We start from the raw sequence: 23548 nt of genomic DNA, 5'->3' as shown, positions 1-23548 counted from the left end.
TTCTTGCGGGCCCCGCAGCCGCCGTCCTCCGTGTCCTTAGATATATTCTATTGTCGATTGTAATTACTAATTGGCGCGCTGGTGATTGGATGCTGCTTTCGTGTGTACTCTTTTTTTTTCTAATTGTTAAAAAAAAGATAAAAAAAAATTACTGAAGAAACTTGGTTAGAATTCACATATCCCTCTCCTATTTATATAAATTAGAAAAGAAATTTTTTTTCAACTAATTAGAGGATTTTTCTGAACTAAACAGAATAGAGAGATATGATGAAATCTTATCTTTATCCGTTTGCTAAATATAACATTCCATTTACACCAAACGCGCTGAAACATTTGATGTTTTCGGCACCTATTAATTAAAAGAAAAAAATTGGTAACAAACCTATCACTTACAACATTAGCAACGAGTCCTCAAATCTTTTCTTTTAACATAGAGGACACCTGTACAAAGGTCGAGGATTTTGGGCCGAGTGGAGCCAATAAAGAGTATGTTTCAAATAATTTAAAGGTGGGAATAGAAAATGAACCAAATGACTGGTACGATTTAGAAATATATTACTAAGATATGTATGCGTTATAGAACTATACGATTAAGAAATATAAAAAGAGAGAAATTAGAAAGTGATTTATGCTAAATAAGAGACGAGGGATGGTCAAAACGACGATACCACATATCAATTAGAGCCGCAACAGATTAATGAATAGTGAGTTAGGTTATTTATGGAGCTGACAGTCATTCGCAAATGTTTCTTCTATTCGGGTCTTGGATTAAGGATGTCCCGTGCTCAAAGTTCTTAACAAGAAAAGAATCAGAAAAGAATTCAATTAAAATATTATTACTTTTATAAAACTGAGAAACATAATGAGGTTGCGTTTAATATTAGGGGCACATAAAACATCATCGAGTGTAAATGTAGTAGTATCAGAAGTAAGCGTTGTGGAACCAGTTTGAGCTATAGGAAGGCCATTACCGTCACCGATGATGATATCTTCATCGCCACCATAGGGATTGTGGAGAGACAAATTCTGAAGATTAGAGATAATATGATGGGAGGCACCAGAGTTCACAATCCAGTTGGGCTGGCTAATCGTCAAAGTAGTGAGGAGATTAAGATATTTGCCTTAGGTCAAGACCGACAAACTTTAGCGAAGTGTTCGATTTTGTCACACAACTGGCAGGCGATCAGTCGTTGGTGGCTTGAAGGGGCAAGATGACAAGGTGGACGAGTATTGGAGTTGCCACTTTGCGAGAAGTTCGGACGATAAGGGGGGTGTTGCATGGGACCCATAGGATCAAGAATACCTTTGGTGATGTACGGAGGGTACCGAGCATTCTTCCTCTTAGACTTATAACTGACTTGAGTTGTGATAGACAGTTCGAGCAGTTTCTCCGCACGCTTCAAATACATCTCATAGTCAGTCAACTTGTCATAGAGTTCTTCAAAGGAGACTGGCGAGTCACGTGCCCGAATTACAGCCGCCAACTCCTTGTAGTCGTCTCTAAAACCATTTAGGGTATGAATGATGATCTTCTCGTCACATAGGGAATGACCTATCAAAGCTAAGTCATCGATAATAACTTTGATATTTTATAGATAATTAGTGATAATACTTCCTTCTTGTTTGGTCACCATCAGCTTGGATAGAAGACTGAGCTAGCGAGTATGTGAATGATTCACCAAGGTTGTTTGTAGTTTAGACCACGCATCAACAGTAGTCACACATGCAAAAATCAATAGAGCGATGGATCCAACAATTGAGGCTTGAATAGCTTGAAGGATGAGACGATCTTGACGCAATCACAGTTTGTGAGCTGGATTAGGTACTGGACTAGGTTCTCCGGGGATGTTAAGCATAGCTGGCAAAGAATTGAAGGAGTCGTCAACGTAACCTAGCAAGTTATATCCAAATAAGAGATTAGAAAATTGAGCCCGTTAAGATACAAAGTTGCCACCCTTTGATAACTTAAAGGGATTAGTGTGGCTGCATTGATGGAGATAAGAAGAAGAATTGTGAGTTCCTATAGAAATAGGAATTGAAATATCAGTTTTTTTTTTTTTACTACAATGCTTCACGGTAGATGGAGGAAGTGAGGGAGGAAATGAGTGAGAAGAGTAGCTGCAGATTGTTGCGGCTGTTGCTGCAGAAGCTGCTGAAAACTATTACTGCAACGATGAGGAAGCTGCAGTGATGTTGCAGCGATGTTAAAGAAATCTACAGCGATGCTGTAGTAGGAGAAATTTATGAGAAATCTGCTAAAGCTCCGTCGGCCTCAATGCAGGAAGCGGCAGTAGCAGTAGATGCAGCGAAAGCTACTGCAGTAAAGGAAGCAAGATGCAGCGGCAGATGGAAGCGGCTGCTACTGCAAGAACTGCAATGGTTCCTGCTGCCGCAGGAAAGCAGTGATGGTTGTGCAGCAAGGATGGTGGCAGCGACACTTCTCGCTCGAGTGAGATGCGGGAATGAGAAGGAGAGGTCGCTGGCCGGGGAGCAGTTGCGAGGACGACGACCACCACCATAGCATAGGCGAGGTTCTTGTGAGGGTGGGAGGTGGCTGAGCGGTCGGCGAGTTCGGACCAGCTACGGTGCTCCGAGAGGTAGCAGGTGACGGAGTCGGAGAGGCGAGAGAAGAAGCCCGCAGGCACTGGAGGAGAGGTAAGCAACGATGCTGCCCTTTCCAGCCAGACAGGAAAGAGGAAGAGGAGACGGGAGAGGAATCATCGGTCTTCTGCAGTGGAGGAACGAAGTCAAAACCAATCCTTCTAGCTTCCACACCGACACCCAGAGGAGCAGCAGAAGGCTTTGGCAGAAATAGAAAATAAATTACTGAAGAAGCTTGATCGTAGTCGAGGAAATCTGCTATACCTTATCCTTTGCTAAATATAACATTCCATATACACATGACGCTGAAACATTTGATGTTTTTTGCACCTATTAATTAGAAGAAAAAACATTGGCACAAGTCATTACTATCTAATTCTCGATAGACAGAAAAAAAATGGACACAAACCTGTCACTTACAACATTGGCAACATTTCATATCAACGAGTCCTTATCTTTTCTTTTGACATAGAGGACACGTGTACAAAGGTCATCGACTTTCAAATTGGAAATTCCTCTGACCAATTTCTTCCAATTATAGCGTTTGTGTGGGCTCCAATCTGTCCACAAGGCCGAGGATTTTGGGCCGCATTGGGAACCGCCATGCGTAATAGAAAAAAGGGAGAGGAGAACTCCCCCTACCGGACGATTTGGGCGTCTCAGATATCATCCTGATCGCGGATCTCTTGCACAGTTGTTGTTGTCGACAAGCTCGCTCGTCACACATTTGCTCGGCTCCTCTTTGTTCATGGAAAGCCTGTTCAAAACACGTCGCCTGTTCCTCTTGGCATTCCGCGCGTTCCAATTCTTCACATGCCAATTCCACTGTAGGTCTCGTTTTCTTGGATCTTGACGCAAGCACATGCATGGATGTCAAATCATCCGCTTCGCCAGCGCAGATGCTCTCGCATCACTTCCCCCGTCGGTGTCTCAAGTCGATTCCTGCTCATAAACTACAACGCCTTTAGTCTCAGATATCAATCTACTTGAAGACGACACAGTAGTAGTTCATGAGTCTCCCAGCAACGTTAGTTTCATGAAGAACTAGGATCACTCAGCTGTTGAAGACATCAGTAACGTTCAGCAAAAGTGCTCCTAATCTAGTCTAAATGCACGGGAAACTTGAATTCTGCAAATTTTGGAAGCAATAAGAGTAACAATGTGATGATGATTCTGCAATCTTGTAGCACAATAAAGTTTGCTCAGACAAAAACAAAAGTGCATGCATGCGTGCAAACCCTGTTATTCCACGACAACCCTCGTCTGGCTCTTTGGCAAGCTTCATAAACCAGTCAAAATATGTAGGACCAAGATTCCTGGACAGGATAATTTGATGCCCACAATTCTTAACAAGCTATAGTTTAAGACTAGTAAACCTATATATCTTTCGGATCATTCCACTTTGACAGTGGTCTTGTACTATTAGTCTTGCTCAGGTTGATGCATTACTATATGCATCTACCTAACAATGAACCATGAACCATGAACCATGAAATAAATAATATTAGGAAAAGCTGTGTCGATATTACTGTAGCTCTTCCAGCTCCACAGTGATATCTGAATGTTCACTGTATGCTACCAGTGGGTAAAAGACATGCATAACATCCAAAAGTTTACTACAGTATATGTCAGGCAGATTCCCGTACTAAGACTGGCAGCAGAAGGACTTTTAAACTTTCTCGGTGAAACTGCAGCCTTTTGGCGTTTGGCCTCTGACGTTGTCCTTGACCACCCCTGACACTGGGAGGATAGAGAAAAGAATTGAAGCATGGAAAGCAGATGCCTGTTTGCAGCACTGTTGTGTGGATGCTGCAGGGTGTAATGAGTTGGATGAAGGTGTTGCATAATGAATGTTGATGACAAGAATCTGGAATGCCATCATCTACTCACCATTCTCCCGATCACCGGTAATGCAATCGATTATTCAAGCGAAAGTAAGAGAAAGATGACCACGTTCGAACTTTTATCTTCTTGCGAGGAGGTGCATTTTTTATCGTGTTGTCATTAGAAAGTATCGAAGGAGCGCGCCTCCAGAGAAATAGGCTGTCTCCTGGTTGTTTCTACTGTGCCTGTAACAGGGCAGGCAGAGGAGGCCAAGCCTCGCTCTCCCGTCTTCCTGATGATATAAACCACACCTGTTCAGGGATCTCTCCGAAGCCGAAGCAAAACAACGGGAGCACATCTCTAAAATCTTTCGAGGCCTCTCCGGTCTCCCCCACCTGTTCCTCGTCTTCCCCCTTGATTGGTGCCGCGGTCGGCCGGTGGTGATCCCTCGGGATCTCAAAATGACGCCTTTCCTATGCATTGTGGCGGTCGATGACCTGATTCGGGGGTTTGCTTGAGGAGGGTGAGTCCGTCTCTTTGTTCTTTGCTTTCTTTCTCCTCTTTTTGGCATTTTCTTGTGTTTTCTCTTGCAATTTCGGTCCTTTAGGATACCGTTTGCTTGTGATCTGTTAAATGTCGTGGAATTGATGGAAATATATATATATATATATTTTGACGGCGCTGAATGGATTCAGCTAAATGTGCGTAGGTTCCTCGTCGCCTTAGGGCAAATCCGAGTGTTCTTGCGAGGCTATAGTAGCAGAAAAGAACATCTTTTTCCTGTAAACATCTTATTCTCCTCCTCTCTTCAGGCAATGTAGATGCAATGGTTGTGGTTTTACTTGTTAGTACTTCAAAGAATGTAAATCTGTTCTTGTGTGCTTCGATTTTTCTGTCAAGACCTGTTTTCCGACATTTTCCTTGCCAGTGTGCATCAAGTTACCTTTCTCAGATCGGATTTTTCACTGCGTAGGTCATTTCTCTGATCTTTGCTTTTAATTTGCCTATTTTCTCCTCAAGTGCCCTAGTAATTTTCTTTTATTGCTCAAGTGTCGTGACTAGTTGCCAGGCAGTTGTCACTGTCCTGTCCTTTGAATTTGATGAAGTCCTTTGATACCTCGGGTCTTATGGAATTATACCTTCTATGCTGTTTACAGATTCGTCCTGCAAATGTCAGCTTCCTTTCATGTTCTGACAAGATCTAGTTTGCGACGTTTGGACTTCATGCTTCCTAAATTCAATTATATGTCTTTGATATCTCTCAATTGCCTTAGTTTGACACTTGTTTGATCTTAAAAGCTTCTTTTTTAAGTTTCATGGTTGTATAATTCTTCCAAGTGACAATAAATTGACATCTGTTACTAAGATTACTTTTTGTGAAACAAGAATTCAGAAATTTCTGGGTGGCTCTTCCGGGTTTCACTTTGTCTGAAAACTCCATCTCACTGTAAATCGTTTGTGTTTTCCACTTCAGTTTGACTAACTGTTGACCTTTTTCCCCCTCCCTTTTTCTTCATTTGAAGGAAGATGAAGTCGTGCTCAAAGAAGGGTTGGAAATCCCTCATGCCTCTTCGGCTAAGTAGGTCTTCCACCCATTTTTGCATGTTCCCAAAGGTTCGATCGGCAAGCCAAACATCAGGAAATGCACCGGTTTACCTGAATGTATATGACTTGACACCAATAAATGGCTATATGTACTGGGCAGGCCTTGGGATATATCACACAGGTGTTGAAGGTATTGTCTGCTGATGCCTTTTTGGTTCGGATAAGGAATTCACAGAAAATTGTTGTCTATTAATATGCATAAATGTTTATAAGATTCTTGCAATTTTTTAAAGTAATCCCTGAATTCCTTTTTGAACACAAAATGTTACTAAGTCAAGCTCACCCTTAATCAAAATGCTCGTATTTTTCAGTACAATACATGCTTTATCACTTGTGTACATTCTTACATTCTGGCTAAATTGTTATTTCCATGCCAATTCTGTAGGGCTAGAGGCCTCTTGATTCCTATATTTACCCATAAAATTCTTAAGATTAAACCACTTTTCCCATGCATGATATTAGTTTTAATCCTCTTTATTGGTTATCGTAGTTCATGGGGTGGAATATGCATTTGGAGCACATGACTATCCATCAAGTGGAGTCTTTGAGGTTGAGCCTCGTCAATGTCCAGGCTTCAGGTTTAGGAAATCAATATTCATGGGTACAACGTGCTTAGACCCATTGCAGCTAAGAGAATTTATGGAACTTCAGTCTGTGAATTACAATGGAGACACCTACCACTTGATCATGAAGAACTGCAACCACTTCTGCAAAGATATCTGTTATAAGTTAACTGGCAATTCAATTCCAAAATGGGTGAACCGACTTGCTAGGATAGGTATGCTTCTGTTTTTTGTTTAAAGCATAAACAACTGTGTTTTCAGAAGAATTGTGGGTACTAGCTAGTGCCGCAAACTATTTCAACAGTTTTCTGCAACCGAGATACCTCTTGCACAACTCAAAATATTGTTTTTCACTTCATATCTACATCTTGACGTCATTAATATTTTAATATTATCATTAAAAAGTATTAGAAGCCACTTAAAATATAGGGAGGAAAAAGTTGATCTAAACATTACTGTTTCAGTTTCTTAGCAATGCAATTAAAACAATGTCTGAAACACCAGCACTACAATCTGGAGTCTGGATCGGGTTTGACAGTTGGATTGAACTATTCTGTCCTTTTCACCAACAGCATATAAAAAAGTCACAAAATGAAAATATATACTATACAAGGCAGAAAAATAGAGAAAAATTATATTCCAAAAAACTTTAAAAACTCATGGAACCAAAGCAGCCTTGACTTTATCTTTTCAAAAAAGGTGATCTAGGCTAAAAGTTTGCGGGTGATAAACGAATATACGTCAGTAGACTTTTTTTCACTTTTGTTGGTTTTGATTTTCTCTTCTTTTAAAACTTCTTTGTGTTTTATTATTGTCCTTTTTCTTTTACTTCTTCCTCTCTTATCCTTCTTTTATCTTTTATTGAAGTTATTGAGAATTGATTCATAATAGTTATCTAGGTAGTTACCATGATATAGTAGTTATCTAGATAGTTTCAATGATCTAGTAGTTATCTTGGTAGTTACCATGATCTAGTAGTTATCTAGGTAGTTACCATGATCTAGATGTTATAGGATAGTTTCAAGAACTACCTTAATCATGGGTGACATGATGATATGGGTAGTTATCTAGGTAGTTACCATGATCTAATAGTTATCTAGGTAGTTACCATGATCTAGATGTTATAGGGTAGTTTCAAGAACTACCTCATGGGTGACATGATGATATGGGTAGTTACCACTAGGTTCTATAAATAAGATTGTAATTCATGAAACAAGATAGAAGGGAGAATACATTTGAGAATATCTTGTAAGTGTTCTATGCCAATCTTCTTGTTTTAAATACTACATCAGTTTTCGATTCTTTTTACTCGTATCGTAGTATTATGTTTTTTTCTTGCTCTTCCATCCCTAACATTTGTGATATCGGAGTCTAGTATCCCAGTTTCAATCTGAACTGGGCATTATGACTTTTAATGACAATTCCATGTCTCAACCCCTTATTTCAATCTTCTCGGGTAAATGTTATGAATTTTGGAGTATCAAGATGAAGACTCTATTCAAGTCTCAAGATATTTGGGACTTAATAGAAAATGGATATACGGATCCAGATGACGAAATCAAGTTAAGGGAAAATGGAAAGAATGTCTCAAAGGCATTGTTCTTCATTCAACAAGCTATACATGAGATAATCTTCTTGAAAATTGCAGCAGCGGCAACCTTAAAGCAAGCTTGGTTGATACTTTAAAATGAATTTCAAGGCTCATTAAGGGTGATTACGTTTAAACTTTAAACCCTTCGTCGTGAGTTTGAAATTTTATTCATGAAAAGCAATGAATCGGTGCAAGATTTTCTTTCTTGAGTGATTGAAATTGTTAGTTAAATAAAATCTTATGGTGAACATCTTTCTGATCATATAATTGTTGCAAAAGTTTTGAAAAGTTTAACTCTGAAATTTGATCTATGTTATTGCCATAATTAAGGAGTCAAAAGATTTATTTACATTTTCATTTGATGAACTAATGGGTTCCTTGCAAGCACATGAAACAAGGTTGAATAAGTCACTTGAAAAAAGCGAAAAGAAAGTATTTCAGGTTAAGCGAGAGTCTTCTACTCAAAAGAAGACAAAAATTCAGCAAGAAGAGGACGTGACAGAAGAGGATTTCGTGGTATAGAAAATGGAAGAGGAAGATGGCACTTTGATGAGCATGATGAACAAAGACAATCAAATTATGATAAAAAAAATTATAAGAGTGGAATTCAATGTCACTATTGTAAAAAAATTGATCACATGAAGGCAGATTGCTAGAAAAGAGAAAAGCAAGCAAGCTATATGGAGGAAAATGAAGAAAATAGTAAGTTGTTTATGACTCATTCATAAGTTTATGATATCTCAAATGATATTTGGTTTCTGGATAGTAGATGTTCTAATCATATGTTAGGCATAAAATCAATATTTAGAGATATTGATGAAACTCGCAAGTTGAAAGTTAGACTTGGAGATAATAAGCAAATCCGGAAGGGAAATGAACAATTAAGGTGAAGACAAATCAAGGGAAGGTAAAATACCTTGATAAAGTTAGATTTTTTGAGTAGATCTATTGCATACCTTCTTTGTGAAATAAAAATTATCAAGGTATTTTACCTTCCCTTGATTTGTCTTCACCTCAATTGTTCCTTTCCCTTCCACTTAGATTTGCTTATTATCTCTAAGTCTAACTTTCAACTTGTGAGTTTCATCAATATCTCTAAATATTGATTTTATGCCTGACATATGATTAGAACATCCACTATCCAAAAATCAAATATCATTTGAGATATAATGAACTTGTGAATGAGTCATAAACAACTTACTATTTTCTTCATTTCTCTCCACATAGCTTGATTGCTTTTATCTTTTCCAACAATCTGCCTTCATGTGACTAAACTTTTTACAATAGTGACATTGAATTTCACTTTTGTAATTTTTTTTATTATAATTTGATTGTCTTTGTTCATCATGCCCATCAAAGTGTCCTCTTCCTTTTTCATTTCTTTTATCATGAAACTCTCCTCTGCTACGTCCTTTTTCTGCTGATTTTTTGTCTTCTTTTGAAGTAAAAAAACTCTCCCTTAACCTGAAATACTTTCTCTTCACTTTTTTCAAGTGACTTGTTCAGCCTTTTCATGTGCTTGCAAAAACCCATTAGTTTATCAAATGAAAATGTAGATAAATCTTTTGACTCCTTAATTGTAGTAAGAACAAAATTTTAAACTCATGACGGAAGGTTTGAAGTTTTACCGTAACCACCCTTGATTAGCCTTGAAATTCATTTTGAAGTATCAACCAAGCTTGCTATGAGGTTATCGCTGCTGCAATTCTTGAGAAGATTATCTCATGTACAACTTGTGAACAATGCCTTTGAGTCTTTCTTTCTATTTTCCCTCAGCTTGATTTCATCATCTGGATCCGCATATCTATTTTTTATTAAGTCCTAAAGATCTTGAGACTTGAATAGAGTCTTCATCTTGATACTCCAAAATTCATAGCATTTGCCCGAGAAGATGAAAATAAGGGTTTGAGACATGAAATTACCATTGAAAGTCATAATGCACAGTTCAGATTGAAACTAGGCTCTGATACCACAAATGTTGGGGATGGAGGAGCAAGGAAAAAAATAGAATACTACGATACGAGTAAAAAGAATCCTTTCGATTAAAAAAAACTCATGTAGTATTTAAAATAAGAGGATTGACATAGAACACTTACAAGATATTCTCAAGTGTATTCTCCCTTCTATCTTGCTTCATGAACTATGGTCTTATTTATAGGACCTAGCGGTAACCACCCATATCACCATGTCACTCATGATTCAGATAGAATCTAACATTTCATGGAAGAACGAAGCATATAGAAATATGCTATTATTTCATCCAGGATCTTGTAGCAAGTGGAGCCATAGCAATGAAGTATTGTGGAACAGATGAGCAAGTTGCAGATATCCTCATCAAGTCGCTTTTAGTTCAAAAGCATGTTTATTTCATGTCGTAAATCGGTGTATATAACTATGAATTAAGGGAGAGTATTGAAAATTGATTTATAGTAGTTATCTAGGTAGTTACCATGATCTAGTAGTTATCTAGGTAGTTACCATAATCTAGAAGTTATAGGGTAGTTTCAATAACTACCTCAATCATGAGTGACATGGTAATATGGGTAGTTACCACTAGGTCCTATAAATAGGACTGTAGTTCATGAAGTAAGATAGAAGGGAGAATACACTTGAGAATATCTTGTAAGTGTTCTATGTCATTCCTCTTGTTTTAAATACTATATCAGTTTTCTTGAATCGAAAGGATTTTTTTTACTCGTATCGTAGTATTCTATTTTTTCCTTCCTCCTCCATCCCCAACATTTGACAGAAATATCTAGTTTCTCTGAGGTAGCTTAGATTCAACTAGTTATCAACCAAGATTGTCAAGCTCGACCTGAAGTGGTCAAGATTGTAAATCCTACCGAGTTTAGTGAGGTTGTTCGATACCTGATAAGTGTTAGGGTTTCAAATTGGCATAGCTCAAAGAAGGAGAAGTCGGACAGTTTGGAGCTAGTCCAGCATTGGGATCAACAGCTAACGATTCTGGTTGTATGATTTGAAATAATGGAAGATATCCATGTGATAAATTTGATTTTGCATTTGTAGAGTAATTCATTAATATAACCTTCTTATAGAATTGTTTATTTGAGTATGTCAAAATCTTGTAGGTCACCAGATTATGATTTTCTTTTTGTCATTGACTTGTCTGTAGCTAAATACCTTGTGCAATCAACTAAGGTACAAACACTTGATTCGTTTGGATGCTAGGTGGAGCACCAAAGAGGATTTAGTGCCAAATGGCAAGATAATTCCCATGCCTTAAATGTTGTAGTTTGATGTTCATGATGTTAACTACAGATCTATTTGTTTCTCCAATTCTAAGCACAAACATTTATGTAACCTGGATATTTTAATTGCCAAACTTGTATTGGGTTCGCATATTGACATCATCAGATAACTTTTTAATCCCTGTTGGATACTTCAAAATTATCTACCAGTTTTTTAAGATTTTAACAAACTGGGTTCTATTTGGTGATTCTTGGGGATGATTTCTGAAGTTTTCTCGGACATTTGTCCTCTGGTGAAAAGATGGATTTGTGCTAGATTTGTGGGAAATCACTTGTCATCTGTTTCAACTTTCAACAATGTATGGTAGTTTTCTTTCTTGTTGAATGAAATTTTGTAGGCATCTAGTCTGATGATTGCAGACTGGGATCCAAATGCATTCAGCATACATGACATCCTTGGCATCTTTTACGATGATGTAGATTTGTTCAATCTGTATATGTTCGAGTTGCAACTAAATGCTATGGAGAAATAAAACCTTTTTTTTTACTGCATGTACTGAATTTGAACCTCAGACATGGAAGCATTCTTCACTGGTCAAACAATAAGTTTGAAATCAAGATGTCTTTTCTTCTTCTGTTTGTGGACAGCGTTATATTACTCATTTTTTTGATCATTTTATTTTATTTTGTTTCTTATATCAAATTTTCTGGACATATCAAATAACAGCCTATTTTTCTGCAGGCTCCCTTTGCAACTGCCTACTGCCCGAGGCACTTAAAATAACTGCTGTTCAACATGGCCCAGACTCTCCATCTGAGGATGGCGAGAAAAGGAGGCTGAGAAGTGCTTTCGGCTGTCTATCTTCGATTTCTATGCGACAGAGACAGTTCTCTGCTTCTTCTCTTCTCTTGACATCTCCTTTTAGAGGGTCCCTTTCGCATTGGGATTTCAGAAGGTCTGGTGCTATTCCATTGAAGGATACCTGAAAATTATAGGATCTTTTGATCAACAAAACAGCCTTGGCTTCTGAGATCTTTTTCCTGCAAGAGATCTTGTCAAGAATGTTGATCATAGTACAGAATGATGGCAGCCCATAACATCTAAAAGCTTTGGCCTTGTTACAAAAGCTCGTCATGGATGTGAAGGTTACGGAAAAATGTTAGTTTGATGTCAAGAACTAAATGAAGGTAATGATACTTTCTGTTATCTTAGGTTGCTCACTTGAACAGAGACTCTTGTAGGTTTGATTGGCTCTGTTTTTTATATGATTTTGTTTAGAACTTAGAGGTACCCAAAATTTGGGATAACTGCGTCCGCCCTTTCCTGAAATTTCATGCTTGCTTGGCCTTAATGTTGTACTGCTAACAATTTATTTTTTGCTCGAAATACTCTTGGATGCACAGAACTTAGATGAAACAAACTCAAAAATAGTTTCTGGCAATTGTTTGAGTTGTATAGTAGAAAATGGGGCTTTAAGAATTCCACCGAGAAAGCATCTGATGGATTCCTGAATAATGCAATACGATAATGAAAATGAAAATTTGAAACTTTACACAATAGATAGAAATGCTGAATAATCACAATGCTCTATGCTTCTGCTCCGATATCTCAAGAATATTGGTTGGCAAAGAAATATATTTTGTTGTGCAATTTTACCACTGAATATGCTTGATAAACTTACTGTTCTTCAGCTGCGACATGATGTTCTGAATTTTTCGAGACGAGGATATTCTATTTATTTAGATTTAGTTCTATTTTTTAGCCGACGATAATGATGCTTTCGCAAGATACAACCTATTCTTTGGTATTGCATTGAACGACTCTGCAACTTGTCATGAATTACTATTGCTTGGTAAGTTGCTCATGGTGACATTATTTTTTATTCTCTTTCTTATCATCCTTAAATGCATTATATATTGTCTGTTTATACTTGTGAATGATAGATATTAGAACAGTGGATTCAAGGAGCAGTGTGTTTGTCACTTCACCACAACCACTTCTGGGTCTATTTGCTTGAGCTGCAGGAAAGTGACAACCATGAGCAGCTTTTGATTTTTCCTGGTACTGTCTCTTTCAAACTTATTCATTGAAAGCCCTGCCATTACAAACTCATGTCTCTCTCACCAGGTCAAGATTCCTTTTAATTCCCAGATTTTTGTATTCTCTCAAGAAAGATTACTCCTTCAAATCATTTGTGCACAAATTCCATCCACCCTACTGCACCTTGGTCTTCTGATCTATCTTCTTTTTCCTTTCCTTTTCTTTGACCAAACCTGCCAATCTTAGAAAGAGTTTTTGAGTGATGAAACTAGACACGGGCAATAGTTTGCTTGTCTTGGGAGATCAACAGTACTTCTGTCACTTAAAAGACTTACAGAACTGGATGCTTGCAACATCATCCTTCTGATACATTAAGACTACTGCAGCAACCTTAATTTACTACTACAAGCTCCTGTTACTGTAAGCGAGGAGATTAACGACAATGGACGAGGGGTGATCTGATGAATCATGATGATTACAGCAACAATCTCTAGACGCCATATAGATCTGCCCACTCCATCATCATGTAGTTGGTGAAATCGTACTCGTTTATGCACATGAGTTCAGCTTCTTCTCGCTGCCATTGGAGGCTCGCAGCTGAGAAGCACGAGCTCGGGCTGCCATCGCCGCTCTCGCCGTTGCCGCCAGAAGCTCCATTCATGCCGGAGGCGAGCTTCCTTACCTCCTCCTCTGCTTCCGAGAGCTTCTCCTTTAGGTTCGACACCTGCCATTAGAAACATGTGATCTCAGCTTTGCTGCAGTCAGCTTTGACACTGCAAACAAAGAGTGATGGACGAACCTCGTTCTCGAGGTGGCACTTCTCGAGGACGACAGCGTCGTGCGCCAGCTTGAGCTCGACGTAGGCCTCCTTCACCTGCTTGCTTTTGTGCCGCACCCGCCGGTTCTGGAACCAGACGGCCACCTGCTTGGCGTCGAGCCCGAGCTTGGCGGCGAGGTGGGCCTTCCTCCCTGCCTCCAATTTCCTCTCGTCCATAAAGCTCATCTCCAGCAACTTCACTTGATCCTCACTCAGTCGCCTCTTCTTCGCATCTCCCTTCGCCTTCTTCCTCCTTCGCCGCGTCCTTTTCTCGCCGACCGAGTCTGGAAAGGAACAAGTCAGTTCTTGCAATGCATGATCGAGTGACCACCGGAAACTGGGACATGGACATGGACACGAAAGAGGAAGGCAAAAGAAAGGATTGGGAAGTGGATTGACCTTGAGGCATCTGAGAGCAGCGTTCAGATGCCCAGAGGGAGGGGATCTGCACCTTCTTTTCCTCGGTCATATTCTTTCTCGTGCACGGTCCACCTTCCGCCCTTCAACAGTGCCCAATCTCTTCGCTCTCTTCAACTAGAAAGGAAGAAGGATGCTCTGAATCTTCCGTTTCGGTAGCTTAGCTCTCTACCCTACACAGAATAATGCAAGGGAGGGGGGAGGGGAAGGGAGACCGATGTTTACTTGCCATGGTTGAAGTCTCGCGGCTTATTTATAGGTGTTCGGTGGACTCGAAGGCCATGGAACAACGGGCAGAATGACACGAACGCCATGGCTCATGATGGGGAGAGACGTGTATGGGGGTGAAACCGAGGTGAGAGGAGTTCCCTGCCATTTTTATTCGGCTCCTTACTTGGTTAACGTCGGGACGCCATGAAAACAATGTGATCTGACGACGTTGTTGGGCACTCCAACGTCGAATATAATGTACATTTTCTTTCTCTGGTGTTCTGCGTAGACAGACAAGCAAAATGGCCACTCTGCTGTGTTTTTTTGACCTTCGTGACAACGTTTTCTTCCCTCTATTGCAAGTCGTATGCCACCGTCCTTTCCCTTAGATGCAAGTCGTAAGCCAGCGTCTTTCTCCGTTAATTGGATGGAGGGTGAGAGAGTTGCTTGGTTTCCTGATTGGAGGCTGTCCTGCACATCCTCATGGCTCTTCTTCGTTTCTGAGGTTAACTCTCTCCATGCCTCGGGTAATCTACCCTGCATGTGCAAAGCAAGTGCCGTGGTAGCCTGGATTAGAGTGATCATGGTTGCTAAGTATGATCAACCAAGGTTTATATGCAGACTCAACCCATATATTGTATGTAATTTCTGGCTGTTTATGATCTTCTAAACCTGGGCTCATACTCCCAATAGCTCAGAGAACAGTCCAAATTTGGGCAATAACCGAGGTTACTTTGCCAGTCAAATCCACTTATTCCAGCTTGGTGAAGCCGCTAATCCCTGCATTTGCCGCCAAGCCTTTCTCTAACAGCTCCAGGTTGCAGAGCCGCAAGGGTTGGTGAAGAAGGCACATGGGGCACACATTGCAGACCTCAACACGCGTCGCCATGGCTTGGCACTCCTTCAGGAGGGGACCTGTTGCCTCGGTATCTTGTGATGAGCTCTTCATGCTGTCAGTCATCTTATCCTCTCCGTGCCAATGGAGGGTCTTTGTCTCAGCTGGGGATAAAGATCAACCCTATGCATCTCCCAACAAAGTTGCAGACTATACATACATTACAGAGGAAGGTGGCACATCTCCATTCACCGATCTGTGGTCAAGCATGCACCAACTGTCCATGGTTTAGTTTATCTGATCATGATTTGATCAATGTCTCCAAGTGATTCTTGCTTTACATATGCTGCTACCACAACCAGTGACATCAACTTTTGGAAAGCTCGGCAGAGCCGTCTCACACTTGACCTGTGTCCATTGTTGACACAGTAAGCTGCATCTGGTTCCCTGAAAAGGATGAAATGGAAACTTGGAAGGCCCCCCCCCTGGCTTTTGGGGTTGCTGCAATCTCGCCTCTATGAGGCAATTCCTATCCTCAACTCATCTCTAGCAGCCACTGTCTTGTTTCTTCTTTCCCACTTTCCCTGCAATGGTGGCAATGCTTATCTAACATACCATAATCATTTCTGCACTGATCTCTAGCTGGCAGGATTAACATAACCATGAGTGGCATGGGAGGCTGATGGATATGGAGCAATCCACAGCCCCCCCATCTTTTCTGCCACCTTTAGGCCTCAGCAGTCACTTCTCAAGTGATGTTTCACTTGTTTCGCTCCATCGATGATTTGGCGCGAAGCAATCTTTTGGTGTTTGGACTTTGGAGAAGCCATGAAGAGGCTGGTGACTCGTAAAAGGTTCGTGAGGGCCAAATTGGATTTACAGAGGTAGAGGTTGGTGAAAAATATTAGGCCAAGAAGACCATTCATTACGAACAGAGATCGCTCAACTTAGGGAAACAAAACAGATTAGATCGAGTTCACGATAGTAAAAGACAGCAAGCATGCTTTCCACTCCATTCTTACGATTTGGGCAGAGCAGGTGATTAGGATAAAAGAGGCTAAGCACCATTAATCAATTGGGAGAGGGAGGGCAAAGGCGTTGTACTTATTTAGAAGAAAAGACAGATAGATTGGTAGTGTAATATAAATCGACATGAGTTGAGAACACATGTGCGTGCCCTTCCTTTGTGTTGGATTCTTTCACATGCCTAAAGTCTCTCCTCCGCCACTACAACACCCTTTGACATAAACCAAAGATTACATCTTTTTCTTGTTCCGGACACTCCCCATCCCCTGTTTCCCGATTACCAACCTCCAATCAGAAGCGTTAGACAAATAAATACTCTATCTAATCCTTCAAAGGGTGTACGAGATCATGGCTGGCTCTTCCACAAATCCACGCAATCAACATTGCAATCTAGTAAACTAATTGCATCCGTCAAACTTTATAACGTGGAGCCTTGAGTAACACACGATCAATTCTTTTTATTCGAGGAAGGGATTCTGATCAACTCAATGGATCTTCCGATCGACTTATAATAATAATAATTTCGAGTTCATCGTATAACGGAAAGTGAAGGCTTCAGACCAGCCAACTTTATTTTGTGAGCAGCTTTAACTCAAAAATTTATTTTCCCCGAGGGATAAGTGAGATTTGAATCCAAAATTATGTGATATGTTATTTAAATCTTTATCAACTAAGTTAATTGACATATTCGATAAAAAAAAAAAAAACTGAATACGATTTCGAATCCTCCCTTTTGATAAGAAGATATGATATATTATTATTACCATATCAATATTTAAGATGTAAGAACGTATGATCACCCAACTCACTTGATTATACAAATCCTTGAATCGTGGCACAATTTGAGCCACGTTTCGATGGTGTTTGGGAGATGACACGAAGTTCCAAGTGCCTCTGATGGGATGTTGAGGAAGCCTTAATCGACCACTCTCTGTTGGATAAGGAAATCGAACATAGGTCAGAGGATTAAGTTACTAAAAAGGTCCTTTTTCACAATCGAGTCTTTTAACATTGAAATGCAGAAATTAAGGAATATATTTTGGTAAGGTTGCAAAAAAGATTTAAAAAAAAAAAAAACTTATTAAAATGATATGAATATATGCTAAGAAATATATAAATATTATAGTCAGAAGATGTCGAGTCAATTAATATTAATGAATCGAAAAGAGATAAACCTTGATTTTTTATTCTAACTCTTTTACCTTTTTCCTCGTATTTATCCCGCCGTGGTAAAAGATTTGATGCTGGTTTGTTCCTCGGATCACCAGCTAATATCCTACAAAAAGTTCTTCGGGAAGGAATTTAGCTCAGAATTCAACCGTATGAAATCTTTTCTGCCATTCCGATGCTGACAGAAAACTCATTCGAGTCGAATGCTTTCGGTCCCCATTCGAAGTATCATGCGATGCTAATGTGATTAAAATGCAAGTTATGAATCGCATTTTAATGTTGATGATACAATGGAATTTTATACCGCATGCTGCATAAACAACAGATGTATACCATCCTCAAGCAGTGGAGGGGGTTCTACAGGCTAATCAACCGCTTGTTATGTCTCTTTATCCCAAGCACCATAACATCACAAGTTAAAAGCAAAAGATTTTTCACCTTAAGCATGACCTTAACAAAGCAGCATCCACCAACTTTTCATCTCGAGATTGTGATTGTGGGGCTCTGCTCGAAGATTGGTCTCTCCAAGTACCTGAACAGCTACATCACAGGATACTACCCGCTACATATTAGCATGTAATTGATTCCAAGGGACTTAAAATGATCAACCAAATAGATTAATCATGAAAGAATCCAGCTTCTTTGGATTCTCAAATTAAGAAAATAAAGAAATCAAGCTATGAAAGACAAGTATAACAAAAGGTTGTTAGGAAATGCATATGATAACCAGAAAGTATCATGCTTGTGACCATTTCAAAGAAAAGACTACAACGATCACTACGGATACTTACATGAGATATCAGAGTCAAAAAGGCTTCTTTGCAGCATCCAAACAATGGCAAAGAGACTGCCTTAATTCCAGCAGGAAAGATCCCATCAAGGAGCATTATCTTTCATTGTCTCTTTCCACAAAGTATTTTGAGTCTTGGAAGTGAAGTGGCTCATTCCCCCATGAAGTCCAACCTGCCCCCAGTTCTCTGGCAAAAAGCTCAATGCACTTTGCGGGCTTGGGGCCTGGTATATGATCCTTCAATAATTCTGATATTGATCAAGTTTCAAATGAGGTTCTTAAAAGAAAAAGGAGGTTCTTCCCTTGAATATATCATGAAAAAAGCTTACGACACAAAATGTGCTGCTTCAAACTAGTTGCATAGTGTAAAGAACCGTAATGACGTGAATAGATGAAGAAACACACAGCATTGGGTAATGGACAGAATTTCATTTGCAGGGGTTAGTATTGACAAGAAAAGCTCTATATTAAATTATGTGATAGTCTGGGTTTGTTCCAACAGCCTTACTACCATGATGGATTCTGTATGAAGTTTTAATAACCTCCTCATCTCCTTAATTACTATGAAATGAAAATATAGTCATTACATATGCACAAGCATCATTAAAACAAGCACATCATATGTTTGCCTTAAAGATGCCAACTCTCCACATAAAAGGGGATGCACATCTAACCTTCCTATGGTAGTGAAAGACATATAAAAGGTTGCCCTGTTCAAGCAAAATGTACTTCCAAATGACTAGACAAATATGAACATTGCATAGGTATATGTAGGAAAACGAAAAAAAAGAGAGAAGGAACTTATCCAACAAACATCTTCAGCAGATAAAAAGAGATAGGTAGGTATATATGACATGTTATGCTATATTTAAAGATGCAACATATCCTAGGCAAGGATACGTCCCAGTGGAGGCTTCCTCGAGTAATCACCAGGAATGCTGACAATGACTTGATTGATTCCCAAATACTCAAATGGCATGGCTCTTGAGTCATCATTCTATGGAAAATTAAATAAAAAATACATGAGAAATAAAAAAAATACTGTTGTGAATAAATATCATATCCACATATTAATGGCACACCTGACAGCAAAAATTGAAAATATTTATCAACAAAATCTGTCATCCATACTCGACAAAAATATCGGGTAAGAAGCTACCTGCAAATTTATGTATCCAAGAAGCAGGCACTCATACGGTCTGTGATGAAATAAATCCAGTTCACCGATCAATGATCCATCTGGTTTCACCTATATCAAGTTTTATAAATAAGTAAGATTTCATCCACAGGTCACCAGAGTTGAAGATCATCACAGTTAAACTGGCCGAACACTTGAATAAGAAAAAAATGCAGCAAACAAATGTGATATTCTGAGTGACCTTTAACCAATAGGAGAGAACAAATTTTGTCACTCCCCAAGCAGGAAATAGTTCATTCTCGACAAATATGCGTAGCTTTTCCCGATTAGTCATCCAAAGTGCCACAAGGGCTCCCCCTTCATGAGCAAGTTCCTTGACAGGAAGATACAGAAAGTATCTGTTAGGTAACGTCGGGTACCTGCAACAGAAACTTGGAAATAATTAGAAACTCATTTCAATAAGATAGATATTACGACTCAGATATGGTACGAGATTGGAATATTTATATCCAAGTACAATAAGACGGCAATAATTTTTGAAGGACCTACCAAGCTTAGACTAATATAAGCATGCACTTGTTGATTACCATTTATTCAAAAGTTCCCAACAATGAATGTGACAGTCATCCATATGAAAGTTGTGGACAAAGATGTTGGTTAAATCACCAAGAACGGGCACTAAATTTTGGAAATTGGTTTGAGTTCCTCATCAGTAGGTTGAGTCTCATACTACATGATGCTTGGTTAACAAATTAGGTAATGTGAAGCATAATATATTTCACTTCTTGGGGTTGTGCACCAGGGTGTGGGTGGGTATTATTGATGCAACAAAACTGTGGGGAGCCATGTAACACTCTTTCCAGATTATGGAAGACATTCAACTCAATCTCTATATCAGCAAAAACTATCAGGTATGAACTAGTTTTAACATACTGATTACAAAAGGTCATACCATTTCAAGATTGTACGTTTACCGGTTCAAATATCAAATCAGAATATACAGGATAACTTCACACGTTTCATGAGTGTTATGGTTCCTTTAATAATCTATTCCAAAATTAAACCTGTCATAGTGTTCAAATGATCAACGAGGCTTGCTTACATCACCTGGACCATCCAATTGCGATTAAGCAGCTACCTTTACTTATAATAAAAGCAACACAGCATTTCTTGGATACTTAGACAAGTATTTGGAAATGATAGTCAAAAAACACATTTACTCTAGAATGTCTAAGAAATAGAAAAATCAAAAAAATGCACCATCTATTTGCGCTAGATACCAAATAAACATGCAAAAAGCTAAAAGCTGAAACTGATGAAACATACACTGCTTTTTGGCAGGCACTCCCATTTTCCCATGGTGGGTCAATCACAATAAAGTTAAAACCATCTTTTGAGTGAGCTGTAAAACATTTTTCAACTGCATTAGAAGAAGAGCAAGGAAAATAATTATTTATATTATCTGGAAGAAAGAAGTGGAACAGTCAGGAATGTTGATGACTTGGCCTTCTCTACAGAAGTTGATTACTGAATGAGAGTGTTTGATTTGACTTGTGAAGATTACCAGGAACAAGATTGCGAACTTGTCGTAAGTCAGACTTCCATTCGACAGATCACCAAACCCAACATAGACATACACAAGAGAGATCATATTAGACATTGCAGGCCAAAGAGTACCAAAACAAGCCTCAGCCTATGTACCTTAATTCTGAATTCAGTGGTCTACAAACCAAGAGGTACATCAATAAAAATAATAAAAATTTTAATGCTCTTAGTGAGCAACAGAATAATCACAAGTGTCAAATGGTACCATGTGGAAGCAGCTTCTACTGGGTAATATATAGTGATTGCTCTGAAACTCAGCTTCCACATCTTCATTTGTCTCATTACAAATTAAGTTATTATACAATTGGTGCACTATAATAGTTCCGCCATGATCGCCAAGCCTATAACCTGACAAATCATAATGAAAGAAAGTTAATTGGTTGTCTTGGTGGTAGACTTACCAACGTCATCATAGTTTCAGAACATTATGGGAAGAAGAACTCGTGCTACAAATGTTCCAAAATTTCCATGGAAAAATATCACATCACCATCTATCATAAACCAAACTCTAATTTCAAAAAGATATAACTGCATGAATAAGTTTACCACAGAAAACAGCCAGATAACTCCACATGATTATTATATTCTTTGCAAGCACTTCACCAAGGAGCTACTTAAAGCAAACTCCAGGCCCTTCGAACAATATTAGAATTTGCTAAAGCATCTTATGCAAATCTTTTGTATGTCAGTTAAGGATCCTGACCTCCTGTATCATCTGACAAGTTCTTGTTCCTAAAACAAAGTGATATCTCGTACAACGGCGCTTGCCAGAGGCTTCCAAGCTGAATAAATTTCTGTTCCGAAGCTCTCCTAGTAGGCAAGGAGACCTCAGACTTCACCAATTCGGGAAGCAAGGCTTGGAGCTCAGCAGCTTCGAGAAATGCTTTGTGCGCATTCAGCAAAAAAGTTCTCGCTTCCTGTCAGATATTTCTTTATAAAAAGAGGAACTTTTTGCCCTCAAAGGAAACGGGAGGAATATCAAGCTTCAACGAAAAAGGGGGAAGACCAGTACTTGGTGGCGCTTCACCGCGGCTCTTTCGCTCTCGTTCAAATCGCGCGGCGCTCGCGTCCTCTTCCTCTTCTTCAGAATCCGAGAATCCTCAACGGCATCGGTTTTCAATGCGGCGGTGGTAGTATCGAAGGAGCGGGAGTAGTAAGCCGACGGTGATACCCAAAATCGAGAGTAGGAGTGGTTGATGATTCGAACAGGGTCGAGAAAGACCACCTTCGACCCATCCCGAACCAGTCGATAGATTCCGGTGTCCAAGAATGATCTGACCTCGTCCGACATCTCCTCTCAAGCTTTCGACCACCCCGCGGACTGCGGAATCGCCATGGGTGGAGGGGAGAGAGTGAGACCCCGGTTCGCTATGACCTAAGCCGGACGCAGGCATAGCTGCTCTGTTTTCATTAGCCGAATGCAACTATTTATTTTTTATTTGTTGCCATACAAATACATTCAAATAATAATATGCCCTTTTCACCTTACGACAACAATAATAATAATAATAATAATAATAATAATAATAATAATAATAACATACACATTTAGGAATTGATCGAGCGCACGTTTATCAAATTACAATCGAAAAATGAGACAATTAATACTAATGTTGCAAGAAAAATAAGAAAGATATGTTAGAACATTCATATATATATATATATATATATATATATATGTTTGGTTGATACTAAATCATTTGTTCAAAATACTTAACTCAATTTAATCATAGTAAATCCATCAATCTCTTATGATTAAATCAAGATGTACTCAAACAAGGGCCAATAATAATACCTCGTAAAGGAAAAATAATCTTCTGTGCTGTGTTCTTTCATCTGGTCACAGGCCAACTTCTTGCATCCGAATCAAAATCATGACTCAATGTTAGCAAAACCACTATACTTAGAATCTTGTATTACAAAAAGAAGTTTCTATATAAGGTACATGAACCCATGAACAGCTGCATCTTTGCCACGAGCTGTTGCATGTAGAATAAGAGCATGAATGAAGGTATCCTAAGAAACCATGAAAACAAAGCCAGCTTTACTTCTGCTTTACATTTTCTGGAGTAATATGGTAGGGTGTAAACTCCAAGTTGGCTACAA

The 23548-nt window shown here is 39.1% G+C and overlaps 3 protein-coding genes across 12 annotated transcripts; 1 reads left to right on the top strand and 2 right to left on the bottom strand.

Annotated features, from left to right (window-relative positions):
- Positions 1-4624: 4624 nt before the first annotated feature.
- Positions 4625-12691, top strand: LOC135634631 (deSI-like protein At4g17486). Its single transcript, XM_065145077.1, has 4 exons — positions 4625-4948; positions 5949-6160; positions 6521-6808; positions 12136-12691. The coding sequence occupies exons 2-4, from the start codon at positions 5953-5955 to the stop codon at positions 12378-12380; spliced, it is 741 nt and encodes a 246-aa protein (XP_065001149.1). The 5' UTR covers positions 4625-4948; positions 5949-5952; the 3' UTR covers positions 12381-12691.
- A 1038-nt stretch (positions 12692-13729) lies between these two features.
- On the bottom strand, positions 13730-14894 carry LOC135634632 (homeobox-leucine zipper protein HOX14-like). The gene is made up of 3 exons (XM_065145078.1): positions 14651-14894; positions 14234-14535; positions 13730-14158 (listed from the first exon to the last, which is right to left on the bottom strand). Exons 1-3 carry the CDS (start codon positions 14718-14720, stop codon positions 13925-13927), a joined length of 606 nt encoding a protein of 201 aa, XP_065001150.1. The 5' UTR covers positions 14721-14894; the 3' UTR covers positions 13730-13924.
- Positions 14895-18153: 3259 nt separating this feature from the next.
- On the bottom strand, positions 18154-22845 carry LOC135582310 (methyltransferase-like protein 2). Of its 10 annotated transcripts, none has more exons than XM_065145034.1 (10): positions 22455-22845; positions 22146-22359; positions 21648-21790; positions 21366-21435; positions 21164-21257; positions 20079-20256; positions 19859-19948; positions 19600-19696; positions 18701-18947; positions 18154-18464 (listed from the first exon to the last, which is right to left on the bottom strand). In XM_065145034.1, exons 1-9 carry the CDS (start codon positions 22731-22733, stop codon positions 18796-18798), a joined length of 1317 nt encoding a protein of 438 aa, XP_065001106.1. In that variant the 5' UTR covers positions 22734-22845; the 3' UTR covers positions 18154-18464; positions 18701-18795. The 10 variants fall into 10 exon arrangements, with proteins under 10 accessions (XP_065001106.1, XP_065001107.1, XP_065001109.1 ...); XM_065145035.1 differs by having other exon boundaries at positions 18154-18449; XM_065145037.1 differs by having other exon boundaries at positions 18154-18441.
- Positions 22846-23548: the final 703 nt, after the last annotated feature.

The sequence above is a fragment of the Musa acuminata genome, chromosome BXJ3-4, assembly GCF_036884655.1.
Source record: "Musa acuminata AAA Group cultivar baxijiao chromosome BXJ3-4, Cavendish_Baxijiao_AAA, whole genome shotgun sequence".
NCBI lineage: Eukaryota > Viridiplantae > Streptophyta > Magnoliopsida > Zingiberales > Musaceae > Musa > Musa acuminata.
Note: the sequence above shows the minus strand (reverse complement) of the source record. Positions and strands in the feature narration are given on the sequence as shown.